Here is a 14,537-nt window from a genome sequence, read left to right as displayed (position 1 = left end):
GATTTTTTATTTATTTATTTGAGACAGAGAGAATGAGATACAGAGAGCATGAGAGGGAGGAGGGTCAGAGGGAGAAGCAGACTCCCCGCTGAGCAGGGAGCCCGATGCGGGACTCGATCCCGGGACTCCAGGATCATGACCTGAGCCGAAGGCAGTCGCTTAACCAACTGAGCCACCCAGGCACCCGGTCACCATGTATTTTTAACCACCATTTTACTGTCAGTCTCTTCCTGGTCCTGGGGCCTTCTGGTTCCCTGTACTCGGGCACTTTGCACTGGCTCTGCCACCTGGAGTGGAGACTGTGGTACTCTGCCCAGATCCCCTCTGCAGGTGTGGCCTCCCTTGCTGCTGGGATCAGGCCAATCTGCGGTACAGCTGAACCGTGCTCTGTGCTCAGCAGTAGCCCTGTGCTGGGGTTCGATGCTGTGCGGAAGCTGTCTTGACACATTTCTGAATTTGGATCTTGGATCTTGTCAATTAAGTCCAGTGAGATGATAGAGTATGCCCTTGGGGTAGGGAGCCTGGCTCACACACAGTCCTGTCTCCCACCACATTTCTGCCTCCTAGCCCTGGGGTCCTGGCTGTTTCCTCCACTGTCTCCGCTTGGCAACTGTTGTGACCCTCTGCCGCTGTGGGGGGCCTGGACTCAGGTGCAGGGTTGGGCTCAGGGTTGGGGTCAGGCACTTGCTTCCTCAGGCCCACCCGTTGGGTGGGGCCCTGATGCCTACGAGGGTCTTCCTTACTCCTATCTTTCTAAGCCTAAGGGAGTGTGACATTGAATAGCAAAAACCACCATGACTTTCAACAAGATTAATCATGGAAGAAACGAGAGAGCTTTCTGCTGGCATTTGAATGAGGGTCCCCCATGTGCAATTCATGAGGAGCCTGGAAAATTATGTAGCCAGCCCTAGCTGGGACCACTGACTGCTGATGGCTTACAGCTGCACCTCACCCTGGGACCTGCTCTCGGCCCCAGGCAACTGCCTAGCCTAAGCTGCCCCCCTGCTAGCAGCCAGCCAAGGCCACTGACTGGCCCATGGGGGCATACAAAAACCTAAACTCTGTCCCCTATTTGGGACAACTCTGAAGGGCCATCCCAACTCAAGAGCTTGTTGAAGGATTGACTGAGGTCTTGGTTCCACTTCATTGTGGATCAGCTTCTCCCTCTGCCCAATCCTGCCTTCCTCATGCGTAGATCTCCTGAGAATGCACCCTAATAAGTCTTCCACATGGAAACGTGTCTCCAAGTGTGTTTCCAGGGAACCCAGCCTAAGACACTGCTCCAAGGACTTTGCTGATAGCCCTCTGATAGCAAGTTAAGTTGTATTTCCCTTATGGTTAACGCTCGGATTCTCACAAATTAAGTCAAATCCTCCTTGGAGAGCCCCATGTATCACATCTTCACAGCATTTATTATAATTGACACTTTATATTCCTGTGAGTGATTTTTAAGTTCTATCTTCCCTAGACTGAGTTCCATGAGGGCAGGAAATCATGTCCATTTTTTGCTCATCTTTCTATCCTTTAGGTTTAGCGCAGTCCTGGCATGTGGGAAATGCTCAATACATATATGGTGAATGAAGGAGTGAGTGAATGAATGACTGCCTTTTGAGTGAAGAGATGTTAAAAATAATTCTTAGGCTTTAATGAATATTTTTGAATGCCCTTAATAGTGATAAATACTTTCAGAATGGATTGGATGGTAGTGGTCAAAAATTACTAGGAACTAAATTTAGTTAATGATGGTGGTTATAATTTTGATGGAGACCAACGTGTGACCAAGAAGTAACCAGAATTCCACTCCTATAAGGCTCTTCCACTGTTTCTCAGACATGAGTTCTCAAAGAGAAAGAATTTTGGAGCAGGGTCATAATGATGGTGAGGTATGAAGGTGTTAATTTTGATGAAACACATTCTGAGATCTTTTAAAAATCACTTCTTCAGTGTGTCTCTAGCACTGTATTCAGGACAATAGAAGCTTCAGACTAAATATAATGCCCATCCTCTGTCACCCATCCTCCCTCTGAATGTGAGGAGTTGGTCAGAAGCTTCAGAGCAGGACAAGGTAACCAAATGTGTCACGAGCTTTTGGCTCACAGTTCTAACTTCGTTCCCACTCCTGACAAAAGAACACGTCTTAAGGATTCATGTTCCATAAAATCTGAAGGTCACTGTTCTCCACTTAGAATAAGGAATTTGAAAGTCCCAGCATGAACCCCACTGCCCAATGTTCCTATTATATTTTCCCAGAGTCTCTAAAAAAGTGATGTGAATTAGTTTTATTGTATGCATGTAGATGTCAGCTGATTAGAGGCGGGAGTGCTTATCACATTTATTAAAAGTGAACGCAGACAGTGGCTGGGACCATGTTTATTTATATTGTGCCTATGTGTGGGAGGCTGGCTCTGAGACATTAGTCACATCGTTCCCGTAGGTGGGGGTGCTCCTTTTTGAAGTCTTAACTCTGTCAGAGGTTCAGCTGGACTTCTGGTTGGTATCCATATCAGACCAGCCTGAGGAAGATATGCTAATGTCATCACATATATTTATTCTGAGTTTTACTGGAGAAAAGCCTTTTATAGCATTAAAAACCTAGGCCATGTCCTGCTGTGTGAATTTAGCAGGGTAGAATCAAGACTGTAAGTGCCCTTGAATTTGATGTACCTGGGTTCATATCACATATTAGAAATGTGTCTTTGAGTGGGTAACTTAACCTCTCTGGGTCTCAATTTCTCCATCTGTAAAATGGAGCTAATAATATTCCTACCTCATAGAATCTTCTTAAAAAAGATCTAGATCCCATCGTGTCTTGATTAAGGGGTCAGAAAGCTTTCAAACTTTTCAAATCATGGAGGTAACAGCAGTTACCTGTGGGTCTTTTTTTTTTTTTTTTTCCTTCAGGTGTGCGTCTTGATGGAGCCTAGGTGAGAGGCCAGGGGGGCTGAACTGTGGACACAGGACTGCTCAGAGCCCAAGGCCTTTCCTCAACCCACATCACCTCATGTGTGGATCCTTTCAGTAGCTGCTTGTGGGTCCCCCACCCCCAGTCTCTTTCTTCTTTAATTCATCTTACACAGTGTCCAAATCATCTTCCTAAAGAATCACTCCAGTCATGCCACTTTCTTGTTGAAAAACCTTCAGTGCCTCTCTGTTGCCTATAGAGCGATGTCCAAAGTGCGTCACCTAATATCCCCCAATAGCCTGAAAGGGCCTGTACCCCTTCAAGGACGACTAGCTCCTACCTAGGGAAGAATCACCCACTTGGAAGAATCAAGTCCAGAGTTTCAAATTCTATTACAGCCTCAAGTTCTATTATAATAGATGGTACACATTCTGAGCCCTGTTGGAAAGGAAAACATTGTCCCTCTCACAATGTCTAGCACCTTACTATCTTTTTGATTAATTTTGATGCTATCATACAAAAATCTTTCCCCCAGCTACCTTCTATTAGCTCACAGTTCTGTAGGTCAAAAGTTTGGGTACAGCATGGCAAGGTTCTTTGGTTAGGATCTTACAAGACCCAAGTCAAGATATCTGCTGGGCTGCATTCTTACCTGGAGCCCAGGATTTGCTTCCAGATTCAGATGGTTATGGCACATGGAAAAGGCCAAAATGCCAGAGATATTGATCTCATCATCCTGCAGCTGCTGACTAACACTAGCGCCACTAATCTCCACACAACTTGTTACATAAGGAAAATAAACCCCTGTCTGGTTTAATCCACTGCTATTTGGGTTTTCTACGATATGCTGCTGAAATCAACCCTTAACTGATACAGCTCCCATGACTATGCCATTCCTACCACTCATCCTATTTATTTAACCTAACCTCTTCAAGGCTCTTCTTCCACATGCCCTACATATTGATATTCCCCAGCTGCCATTCCTAGTCCTCTTCCCTCATTATTTCCCATGTGACTCAGTGGGGCCTGACACTTCCCAAGTCACAGTGACTCCAAATCCCAATATCTAACCCAGACCTTTCTCCATAGCACCAGACCGACAGGTCTAAATGCCCAGGGAACATCTCTACCTGTCTGTCTCATATACAACACAATCATCACTGACTGAATTTGCTAGCTTTTCCACAGTTCTGCTCTTCCTTCTAGTCAGTGGAGCTAGAGACCCTTTCTGTTCCTCACCATCATACCCAGCTGGTCTTGATGTCCTAGCATGTCTCTTTCCAATGGTGACAATCTCCTCCCACATCTTTAATCCTACTATTTTCTACAAGTACCCACCATCTCTTCCTGGGTCACTGCATTAGCCTCTTAACTAGGTCCTCTGCCTCCCATCTACAACTCAAATTGGTCTTTTAAAAATGCAAATCTACTCATGTCATTCCCCTTCTTGAAAGCCTTCAATGGCTCCTTGGCCCCCACAAGAAAGCATTCCAATGACTTTGCATGATCTGAACCCTACACATCTTGTCAACACCCCTTATATTACAGCTACATAAAATCACCTGCATGTTCCCAAATTTGCCATGGTTTTCCTCACTTCATTGCCTGATTATCCTCTCTGCCTTATAAGTTGGAAACTGTACAAAAACAAAGTTTCAAGTGAATATTTAAGAGCCTGACTTAGGCCCTTGTCTTCCTGCGCTTTCTCCCACCTTTGTGCAAAGAAACTCCGTGGTAAAGACCTGTCAGAATCAAAGAGAGTTTGTATTGTTTACTTAAATAATTGCTAAATTAATGAAAGAATTAATACCCTTTTAATCAAAGAATTCTCTGCAAGCCACTTCGAACCAAAATGATCAAAATAAATATCAGTTGCCTTTGTTCTCTTCTATACATTTTCATTCAAAATTTCACCTTTATCCAAAGTAACCCCCCCCTTCCCCCCCGCCAATCTGCACTCAGTGGGAAAGGAGATACTTACTTTAATGTGCTAAGTATTAGGGGTTTCTTCTTTTTCTTATCCTATTGAAGTTTACCTGCCAGGATCCTGGAATTTTAGGACCCAACCCCTAAAATTTTCCAGAGGAGGAAACCAAGTCTCTATTGACTCAGGATCATGGCACTGGGGAGGTGGTTATTGGTGGAACATACTAGATGCCCACTATGGATTTAGCTCATTCCATCTCACCATGAAAGCACAGACTATCTCCAGCTCACAAAGAAGACTCCCTGTGCCTGCCAGAAGAGAGCAAAGTAGCCCCCAAATAGCCAGTTAAGCTAATCCTCTTACATCACTCCACTCAAGGCAAGATGACAGCATAATGGCTTTAGGAAGAAGGAAATCAGAAGAATTATGCCCAAGGCTCCGTTTGCCTGGGGAATAGATCAGCCTTCTCCCCTCCTCTCCGACTCTGTGCCCTACCCTTAGGACCGAGGAGAGCCACTCACCCTCTGTGTGACAGGCTTGCCGTCCTGGATCTGCACGGCCAGCCCCAGGTCAGACAGCCTGCAGTTGCCGAGGTCGTCCAGAAGCACGTTCTCAGGCTTCATGTCCCGGTAGACGATGCCGAGGGAGTGGAGGTGCAGCACTCCACAGGTCATCTGGGCCGAGTAGAAGACCACCCTGCTCATGGCCAGGCCCCGCATGCCCACACTATAGATGTGGAACTTGAGGTCTCCCCCATTCATCAGGCTCATGACCAGGCAGAGATGGGACTTGCTCTCAAAGGCGTAGGCCAGAGAGACGATGAAAGGGCTGTTGACCTTTTCCAAGATTTCCTTTTCCAAAAGAGCCATTTTCTCGCCATTTTTCTTCTTCAGGCGCTTCTTGTCCAGTTTCTTACAGGCATACATCTTACCAGTGTTTTTCACCTGGACAGCACACACCTTAAGGGGAGAAAGAAAGGGAGTGGATGAGGTAGAAGAAGGAAGCACTGGAGAGGAAAGGGAGCAAGGCTGATTCAGGGTGTGGAAGGGCAGAAATCAAGGGAGGTAAAAAGACGGCAAGCTTCTGAGAAAAAGAGAAGCCGTGAGTAATAGGGGTTCTTCAGGAAAGAGCTGGGACCACCATGAGGTACCACTGTACCTCCCACTAGATGGACCATAACAAAAAATAAAGGGGAAATAGCAAGTGCCAGCAAGGAAGTGGAAAAACTGGAACCCTCATGCCTTGCTGGTGGGAACCTAAAATGTGGAAGATTTTGGTGGTTCCTCTGAAGAAAGTTAAACATAGAATTGCCACATGACCCAGCAATTCCATTCCTGGGCAGAGACACAAGAGCAATGAAAACAGGTATTCAAATACATGTACATGAACGTTCATAGCAGCACTTTTCACGACAGCCAAAAGGTGGAAACAACCCAAGTGTCCATCAACAGATGAATGGATAAGTGAAATGTAGTGTACCCATACAATAGACTAGTCAGCTATGAAAAGGAATGAAGTACTGGTAGACCTATGATGTGAATGAACCTCTAAAACACTATGCTCGGTGAAAGAAGCGCGTCTTCTTATCGCGTGACTCCATTTACACGAAACATCAGAGTCGGCAAAACCATGGAGACAGAAAGCCGACCAGGGGTTACCAGGAGCTGTTGGGAGGGGGATGGAGAGTAACTGTTAACGGGTACAGGGGTGATGAAAATGTCTTGGAACTACATAGAGGGGATGGCTACGCAACATTAGTATGAATGTACTAAGTGCCACTGAATTGTACACTTTTTTGTTGTTGTTGTTAGTGGTTAATTTTACGTTATGCGAATTTTACCTCAAAACATGTCTTTCTAGTGCTCGCCTCGGCAGCACGTATACTAGAAAATGTTTTTCTACTTAAAAAAAGAAAGGGCTGATCACAGCAGTGGTATAAAACTGATTCTAGACTTTACTTCAAGATAAGTGTTTTCTCAGATATCTGAAGTTTTTCTCAAGTTACATCCATTACCACAATTAAAGGGAAAGGGAGAGCTCCCGCTGTTGTGTGTTGCTATCGTTCTCCAAAGCGTCCGGGGCACTTCAGCGTGCTTCTGGTGTAGACCCCATGATAAAGACTCTTGGCCAGCTCCACGTTTTGTTTGTCTTTCCTATGCCACTCTTATTTTATTTCACGTGGTGACCAGAAAAAAGATGTGAGAGTGAGCTAGGAATTCTCCACAGGCGGCACTGAAATTAGTTCTAAGTAAGTTCTCGTAAGATTTTTTTTTTTTTTTTAAAGGCAAAACAAACCCCTTTTATGCTGTGTACTTCACCTTCCAGTCTGGCCATTCTGAGACACTTACCTCCCCAAAACCACCTCTCCCCAGGACTCGGAACTCGTTGAAGGACTTTTCTGACACCGGTTGCATCTCAAAGGCTTTCCACTGCAGGAACTTGTCATAGAAGGGGCTGGCCAGGAAATCCTGGAAGGGCTGGGCCTGCAGGAAGGCCATGACCTCAGCCTTGGCCTGTGCTACCAGGACCAGCTGCCCTTCCTCGGCGGTGGCTGCTTGGCACTTGGCGGCCAGCGCTGGGCTGAGGAAGGGGTGCAGGTGCCCTGAAGCAGAGGCAGCCCCACAAGTGGCCACCAGCCCCTGCAGCATGCTGCCCTTGACGGGGCCGTCCTCAGCCAGCTCCCAGCTCTGCACCTCCTCGAGGAAGGCCACAGCCTCTTGGTATGGGGGCACCGTGGCTAGGAAGTCCCGAAAGAGGCGGCGGCCGATGGGCTGCTGCTCGCACAGGCCGTTGAAGTCCTGGGGCAGGGACTGGCGCAGCTGGGTGCAGCTCTGTGGCCCGGGCAGGGCCAGGCTCTGGCGCCGCCGCTGCAGCTCTCTGCTGTCTCTATCCGAGGTCTTCCGGGCCTGCAGGTAGGCCGTGTTGGCGATCAGGTTGTCCAGGGCCCCCATGTCGACCATGGCTGAACACAGGGTATGCTCCCGGGAAAAGAAAAGGAAGGCTGGAAGGCTGTGGTGGGGACCCAGTCAGGTCTGGGGGCCAGTTGGCCGGTTTCCCTTGCCAGGTGCAGTAGCTTGCACAGGATTTACAGCGAGGCTTCTAGTCTGCGGGTGGGCCTGGTGGAGGGTACAGAAAGAGGTTTCCCTGGTAAGAAGCTTTGCTGGCTATGTATAGCCAGCCAGCGAAGGGCACAGCACAGGTCACGCTCCCGTCCATCGAGAGGAAAGCAGCCTGACACACCTGCGGGGGCTACTTGTTCATCATGGGGGCCTTTTCCATACACGGCTGCTCCCTGAATACGCAGCTACCACTTTCCAAAGGAAAGGAGTCATCATAAGGTGATATACTATTTGTTGCTCACGGCATTATTTTACTAAACTGTTTCTAATTTGACATGTCTCCTAGCAGGCTCAAGCTATGTAAACTCCTAGGAATGCCAGGTCAGGAAAAGGAATGGTGAGAAGCAGGAGAGGTTTTCTTCCTTGTCCAGCAGCCCGACTCAGAGCAGGTTACAGAAGGGGATGCTCTGAACTTTGAGTCCTGAGACGTGTTCCCAGAGGTCCTCGGGGACTCACGTTGTGGCCCTCGGAGTGGGCGGTGGCTGTCCCACAGCCAGTTGCACACTGAACAGCCTGCAGAGATTGTCCAGTTATGGCTTTCCTCGTTCCCAGGAGCCTGGGACCTAAAGTGCTGGGCTAAGAAAAGGGGGGGTCATCTTGACCCAAAACATCCCATCAAGTGACATAAGCAGAAAAAGAACACCACTTCACCACATGTGGTTGCAACTGTCCTGAGGGCACAATCTATTGAGTGGAATCTGAATGTGAAGGAGCCTTCTGTGTTGAGACCCAGGGCAGGGCACTTTCAGGCGTGGCCCCTCGACATCTTTGCCAACACTCCCTCACGGAGCCAGGAAGCTTCCCTCCATGGAGATCACTCAGAGCCACCACGGACCACGACCTCACAAAGAACAGAAATTGGTTTAGACAGAGATCAGGCTAAGAACCTCTGCTCCAAAAATAACACTTGTGTCCTACAGGGCAAGAGTACTCAGGCTTTTTCTTCACAAAGCAAGGCTAAGGCAGCTTAAAAACAAAGTCATTCAGTATTATGCCAGAGTGTTTAAAAGGGAAGAAGAGAAAGAGAGAGAGAGAGAAAGGAGGAGGGGGAAAAAAGCCGGTAAGCCTTTTTCCAAACAAACAACTTCTAGCACACACTCTGTCAAAACATCGTCATGACCGCCTCGGTCTGCCTGTCAGAGCCTGCCCACCGTTCCCCAGAGCAGATGCACGCTTGGCCTCACGCTACCAAGAATTATGTAATGAACTCGTGGGTGCCCTTTGGCTTTGCACTGCTGCCCTGTAAACCATCACCCCTATGGTAGAGATGGGTGAGCCACACCAGTGACCACTGCTCAGAAGGAACCACACCATCGGCTTTGAATCTCACACAAGAAATGTTGGTACTTTTTTTTGTTCTTGATATGTCATCCTGGGGCCACATTTCTGAGTAGTGAAAAATCAGTCTGAGAATCACTCTTCAGGAGGAAATGCCTTTTCCTGTGGTTCTTATGAATACAATGGCAATCTAACAGGGCAGAACTTTGAGAAAATGGTAGAATTGTCATCCCATGGATATTTAACCTTATCACCGAAAAAAAAAAAAGAATGCTTTTCACTGACGAACATACATGCTATGAACTGCTTGATTCCACTTGGACTAGTCATCTAGTCATCACTTCACCCAGCACTGTCCAACAGAAATATGCGAGACCACACATGGAATTTAAGGTCTTCTAGTAGCCACAATAAAAAAGGTAAAGAAAAAACGAGTGAAATGAACTTTAGTAACTATTTAGCCCAGTATATGCAAAATATTATCATTTCAACATGTGATTGATATAAAAGTTGCTAATGAGACATTTTACATCCTTTTTTACGTCCTGAGTTTTCAAAATATGTTTGTATTTGACACTTACCACACATCTCAATTCAAATTACCTACATTTCAAATGCTCAGCAGACACATGTGTCCAGTGGCTACCTTACTGGACAACACAAAATTAACCCTTCCTTACCTAGTTTTGTCATTAAGCAAGAGAAATTGTTCTTAGGTTTGTTTGTTTTCTAATTAGGAATCCCATAGACCATCTATGTAAAAAAAACAAAACAAAACTCACTCTCTTATTCACTAAAAATTATCTGACTGCGGGCGCCTGGGTGGCTCAGTCGTTGAGCGTCTGCCTTCGGCTCAGGTCATGATCCCAGGGTCCTGGGACAGAGCCCCGCATCGGGCTCCCTGCTCCTCAGGAAGCCTGCTTCTCCCTCTCCCACTCCCCCTGCTTGGGTTCCCTCTCTCGCTGTGTCTCTGTCTGTCAAGTACATAAATAAAAAATCTTTAAAAAAAAAAAAAATTATCTGACTGATGAGAACACAATTTAGATAATATTTGAACACCAAGTTTAAAAGTTATACAATGACTACATGTTGCCTACTGGCAATTTAAAACAGAGTATCATTATTTTTAAGTTTTACGCATGTGAAAAAAAAAAGGTCTGTTTAAAATGGAACACTTTATGTGATTACTAACAATTAGGGTCCAGGGCTGTTCCCAACTTGATGAAACAGTAACTGTAGATCCAATTAAAGAACAGCACTGTATCTTTAGCTTTAAAAGCAGAGCCAAATGCTGGGCACATTCAGGATACCCTGTGCCAGTGGGGAAAAGTACCAGAAAACTTGGGAGATGTGACCCAACGGGTACAAGCACTAACTCCAGCACCGCTTGGGAGAGCTGCATCTCGGCTCTAGGGAGTCCTGGCTGTGTGATATTCAGCAAATTACTTAACTTTTCTGAGCTTCGGTCTCATTATCTGAAAACAGAAATAATCAGTGTTGATTCTTGAGTAGGTTCTTTAGAGAATTAAATGCCAAATAATGCTTGGCACAGTGAACTGTACTTGCTTTTAAATGATGACTATCATCAAAACTGAATCTAAAATTATGCTTTTCTGATATGCAGAGATGAGGTAGGAGAGACCTAAGCAATGCGGAAGAAGGTGGGCTTCTGTGTGCAATGCTCATCTAGCGTAGAGCAGCCAACCAGGGTTTCATGTGACCTTGGAAAGCTGTGGGGTCTGGTGCAGCTGGAAGACAGAGAGAACAGACTCGTTAAGTGACAGCACAACGTCTAACAATAAACCGCTGCAACAAAATGATTTATGACATTCTGCCATAAACACAGAAGATTAAACTCTGTCATGTGAAAAGAGGAGATACTTCATTTTGAAAGGAAAATAAACTTTTATGATGGAGAAAACAATGAAAATATTTTACTATCTTTTATGACTAATTTTGTAACCTAGAGAAAAGAAAAAAAAAAACTCTTTACCCACGTCTTCCATTACATTTTGCAGCATGTGGCTTAAAGCATTATTTCTGATATGTATTTTTTTTTTAAGATTTTATTTATTTATTTGACAGAGAGATAGACAGAGCCAGAGAGCACAAGCAGAGGGAATGGCAGAGGGAGAGAGAGAAGCAGGCTCTGCACTGAGCAGGGAGCCTGACGCGGGGCTCTATCCCAGGACCCTGGGATCATGACCTGAGTCGAAGGCAGATGCTTAACCATATGAGCCACCCAGGTGTCCCTGATATGTATGTTCTTAAATTTTAAAATGCTCTGATGTCATATGACATTTGAAACACATAGAACATAAATAAAAATTAGGTTAAATTAGTAATGTGGTAGGCTTGGTTTGTTTCTCTAAGGATTTTTAACATTGAAAATACATCCTAGGATAAAGAAAATAGTAAAGCAGGGTTTCTAGAAAGAACATGACCCTCTTTTACAATCCACAGTTCTCTGCATGGCCCAATAGCACATGTATTGGAGGACGGAGAATTATGAAATAATACAACTTGATATGGTGTGATCTCAGAAACAAGATCTTTTGTACATTGAATGTAAGTTCTGAAGCAGATTAATAGGTTAGCATTAGGATACCCAAAGAAGCCAGATTATTCCTCAACTTCTGACTTAAATCTTTCCATAGTAAAGATTTTGCTTTTTTCTTTTAGTAGAAGCCCTCTACTGGAAGGAAAAGCAGAAGAGTCTTTATACTTCCAACAACAGCTGAGCACACTTTATATTTTAATGATTTGAGGAAGTCAAGGATATCTTATTGGTTAAAATTTGTTGAATGGGGGCGTCTGGGTGGCTCAGTTGTTCAGCATCTGCCTTCGGCTCGGGTCATGATCCCAGGGTCCTGGGATCAAGTCCCACATCGGGCTCCCTGCTCCGCGGGAAGCCTGCTTCTCCCTCTCCCACTCCCCCTGCTTGTGTTCCCTCTTTCGCTGTGTCTCTATGTCAAATAAATAAATAAAATCTTAAAAAATAAATAAATAAATAAATAAAATTTGTTGAATACTAAACAGAGAACCTAGGGAGCTAGATAAATTGTAGACTACTGTTTCAATGTGGTTATAGAGTTTTCTCACAAAAAATTAGTCTTCAAGCACTTTGTCTTTTCTGTTGAAATACTGAATAGCAAGACCAATGGGTGGTCCAGCTAGATTTTCTGCAACAGTTCTAGAGACATCTGAAGTTTTCTTAGTGAAATTAGAAAGGAGTGATACACAAGGTATTTTCAGAGAACTAAGTATAAAAATCATACAGGAGATGAAAATCACAATTTTATCACACCATCTTTAGAGATCTTTTGTTATGGAAAATCTCAAACATACATAAAAGTACAGAGAATAGTAAAACGAACTTCCCCATACTCATCACCCAACTTTATTATTGGCATTATTAGCATTTTGCCAATTTTCTTTCACTTTCATCGAACACCCTCTTGTATTGTTTGTTCTTTTTTTTTTTTTTGAGAAAGAGAGCGAGAGAGCATGAGGGTGGGTGAGGGGCAGAGGGAGAGGGAAAGAGAATCTTAAGCGGGCTCCACACCCAGGGCAGAGGCTGATGCGGGCAATCCCACAACCCTGAGATCAGGACCTGAGCCAAAATCAAGAGTTGGACGCTTAACCGACTGAGCTACCCAGGCGCCCCTCTTTTTTTTTTTTTTTTAACAATTTAATTTTTTCAGATCAGTTTTTGATTCACGCAAAATTAAGAGGAAGGTACAGAGATTTTCCATATACTCCCTGCCCCACAACATGCACAGCCTCCCCCACTATCAACATCCCCCTCCCCTTCCAAGTGGTACATTTGTTACAATTAATGAATCTATACTGACACATCATAATCACCCAAAGTTCATATTTTACAGTGGGGTCTTCCTACCACCCCTTTTTTTCCTGCTGGATTATTTTAAAGAAGATCCCATGTCATTATATCTGTAAATACTTTGGTATTTATACATACCACATATGTATACATGTTTGTATACATACATATATACACACATACATATTATATATTTATATTTTATATAATATAACAAGCAGGGGTTGGTGAAGCAGCTTAGAGATTAGCCCTTAGCAGAAAGCTGCTCCCAACCTGAGGACTGGAGGGTCAAAGGGGAGATGAGGTGTGTTACTAGAGCCCTTGGGCCACAAATGCCCACCACAAATGGGCTGAGTGTTGTTCTGAAGGACAGGGAGGGAGGGGAGGAACATTTCCAGTAATGACCCACAGAACCATGATGGGCTGTAGTGGGTTGAATGATATGTTCAAGTCCTAAACCCCGGTACCCGTGAATGTACCTTATTTGGGAAAAGGGACTTTGCAGATGTAATCAAGTTAAGATGAGGTTATACTAGATTGGGGGTGGGTGGGTAAATAACTGGTATCTTTATAAGAAAAGAGAGAGATGTGGATAAAGAGACACACAGAGACTAGGCAATATAAAGATGGAAGCAGAGATTGGAGGGATGCATTTACAGGCCAAGGAATGTCAAAGATTACCAACGACCACCAGAAGTTAGGAGAGAGACGTGGAACGGACTCTCCCTCAGAGCCTGCAGAAGGACCCAACCCTGCTGACACCTTGCTTTTGGACTTCTGGTCTTCTGAACTGTGAGAGAATAAACTTCACTCGTTGAAAAGCACCCAGTTTGTGGTAATTCATTACAGAAATCATAGGAAAGTAATACAGGGGCTGTGCGGTAGAAGCTGGGGCCAGGGAGGCAGAATTTGTCCAGTGGGAGCTGAGATGTCAGAGAAGATGCCACCAGAGATGCCACCTGAACCTGAGAGAGACAGGAGAGAAACCCTAGTATCCTGTCGTCATCGGCAGAATCTGGCCAGAAGCCGGGAGGCAAGTGCTAACGGGCTGAACGGCGTGCCTCCAAATTCGTATGTTGAAACCTTAACCCTCAATGCCACTGTATCTGGAGATGGGGCTGTTATGAGGGAATTAAGGTCAAATGAGATCATAAGAGTGGGGCCCTATAGAACTGATGGCCTTATAAGGAGGGGAAGATCTCTCTCCACTACCCCCACACCTGCCATGTGAGGACCCAGCAAAAAGGGAGACTCCAAACCAGGAAGAGTGCTCTCTTCAGAACCCAACTATGCTGGCACCCTGATCTTGAACTTCCAGCCTCCAGAACTGTGAGAAAATAAATTTCTGTTGTGTAAGCCACCCAGTCTATGGTAGTTTGCTGTGGCAGCCAGAGCAGGCTACTACAGCAAGGGAGGATGGGAGGTGAGCCCCCAGGGATACAGATCAGAAAAGGGCAAAGTCAGAGA

General features: G+C 45.2%; 1 protein-coding gene across 2 annotated transcripts in view; it reads right to left on the bottom strand.

Moving 5' to 3' along the window:
• GRK7 (G protein-coupled receptor kinase 7) overlaps window positions 1-10,120 on the bottom strand; it is a 34,575-nt gene extending 24,455 nt beyond the window's left edge. For both annotated transcript variants that reach the window (XR_014147273.1, XM_006737464.3), the window contains exons 1-2: window positions 7,178-10,120; window positions 5,351-5,788 (exon numbers count right to left, since the gene is read on the bottom strand). Coding sequence is in view for 1 of the 2 variants with exons in the window: in XM_006737464.3 (XP_006737527.2) it covers window positions 5,351-5,788; window positions 7,178-7,789 (1,050 nt within the window). In the remaining variant the exon portion in view is untranslated. The remainder of the gene's footprint in view (window positions 1-5,350; window positions 5,789-7,177) is intronic.
• Window positions 10,121-14,537: the final 4,417 nt, after the last annotated feature.

This window comes from Leptonychotes weddellii, chromosome 1 (genome assembly GCF_054177405.1).
Source record: "Leptonychotes weddellii isolate Sample4059 chromosome 1, ASM5417740v2, whole genome shotgun sequence".
Lineage (NCBI taxonomy): Eukaryota > Metazoa > Chordata > Mammalia > Carnivora > Phocidae > Leptonychotes > Leptonychotes weddellii.
The sequence above is the reverse complement of the archived record's forward strand: the minus strand, read 5'-3'. Positions and strand labels throughout refer to the sequence as shown.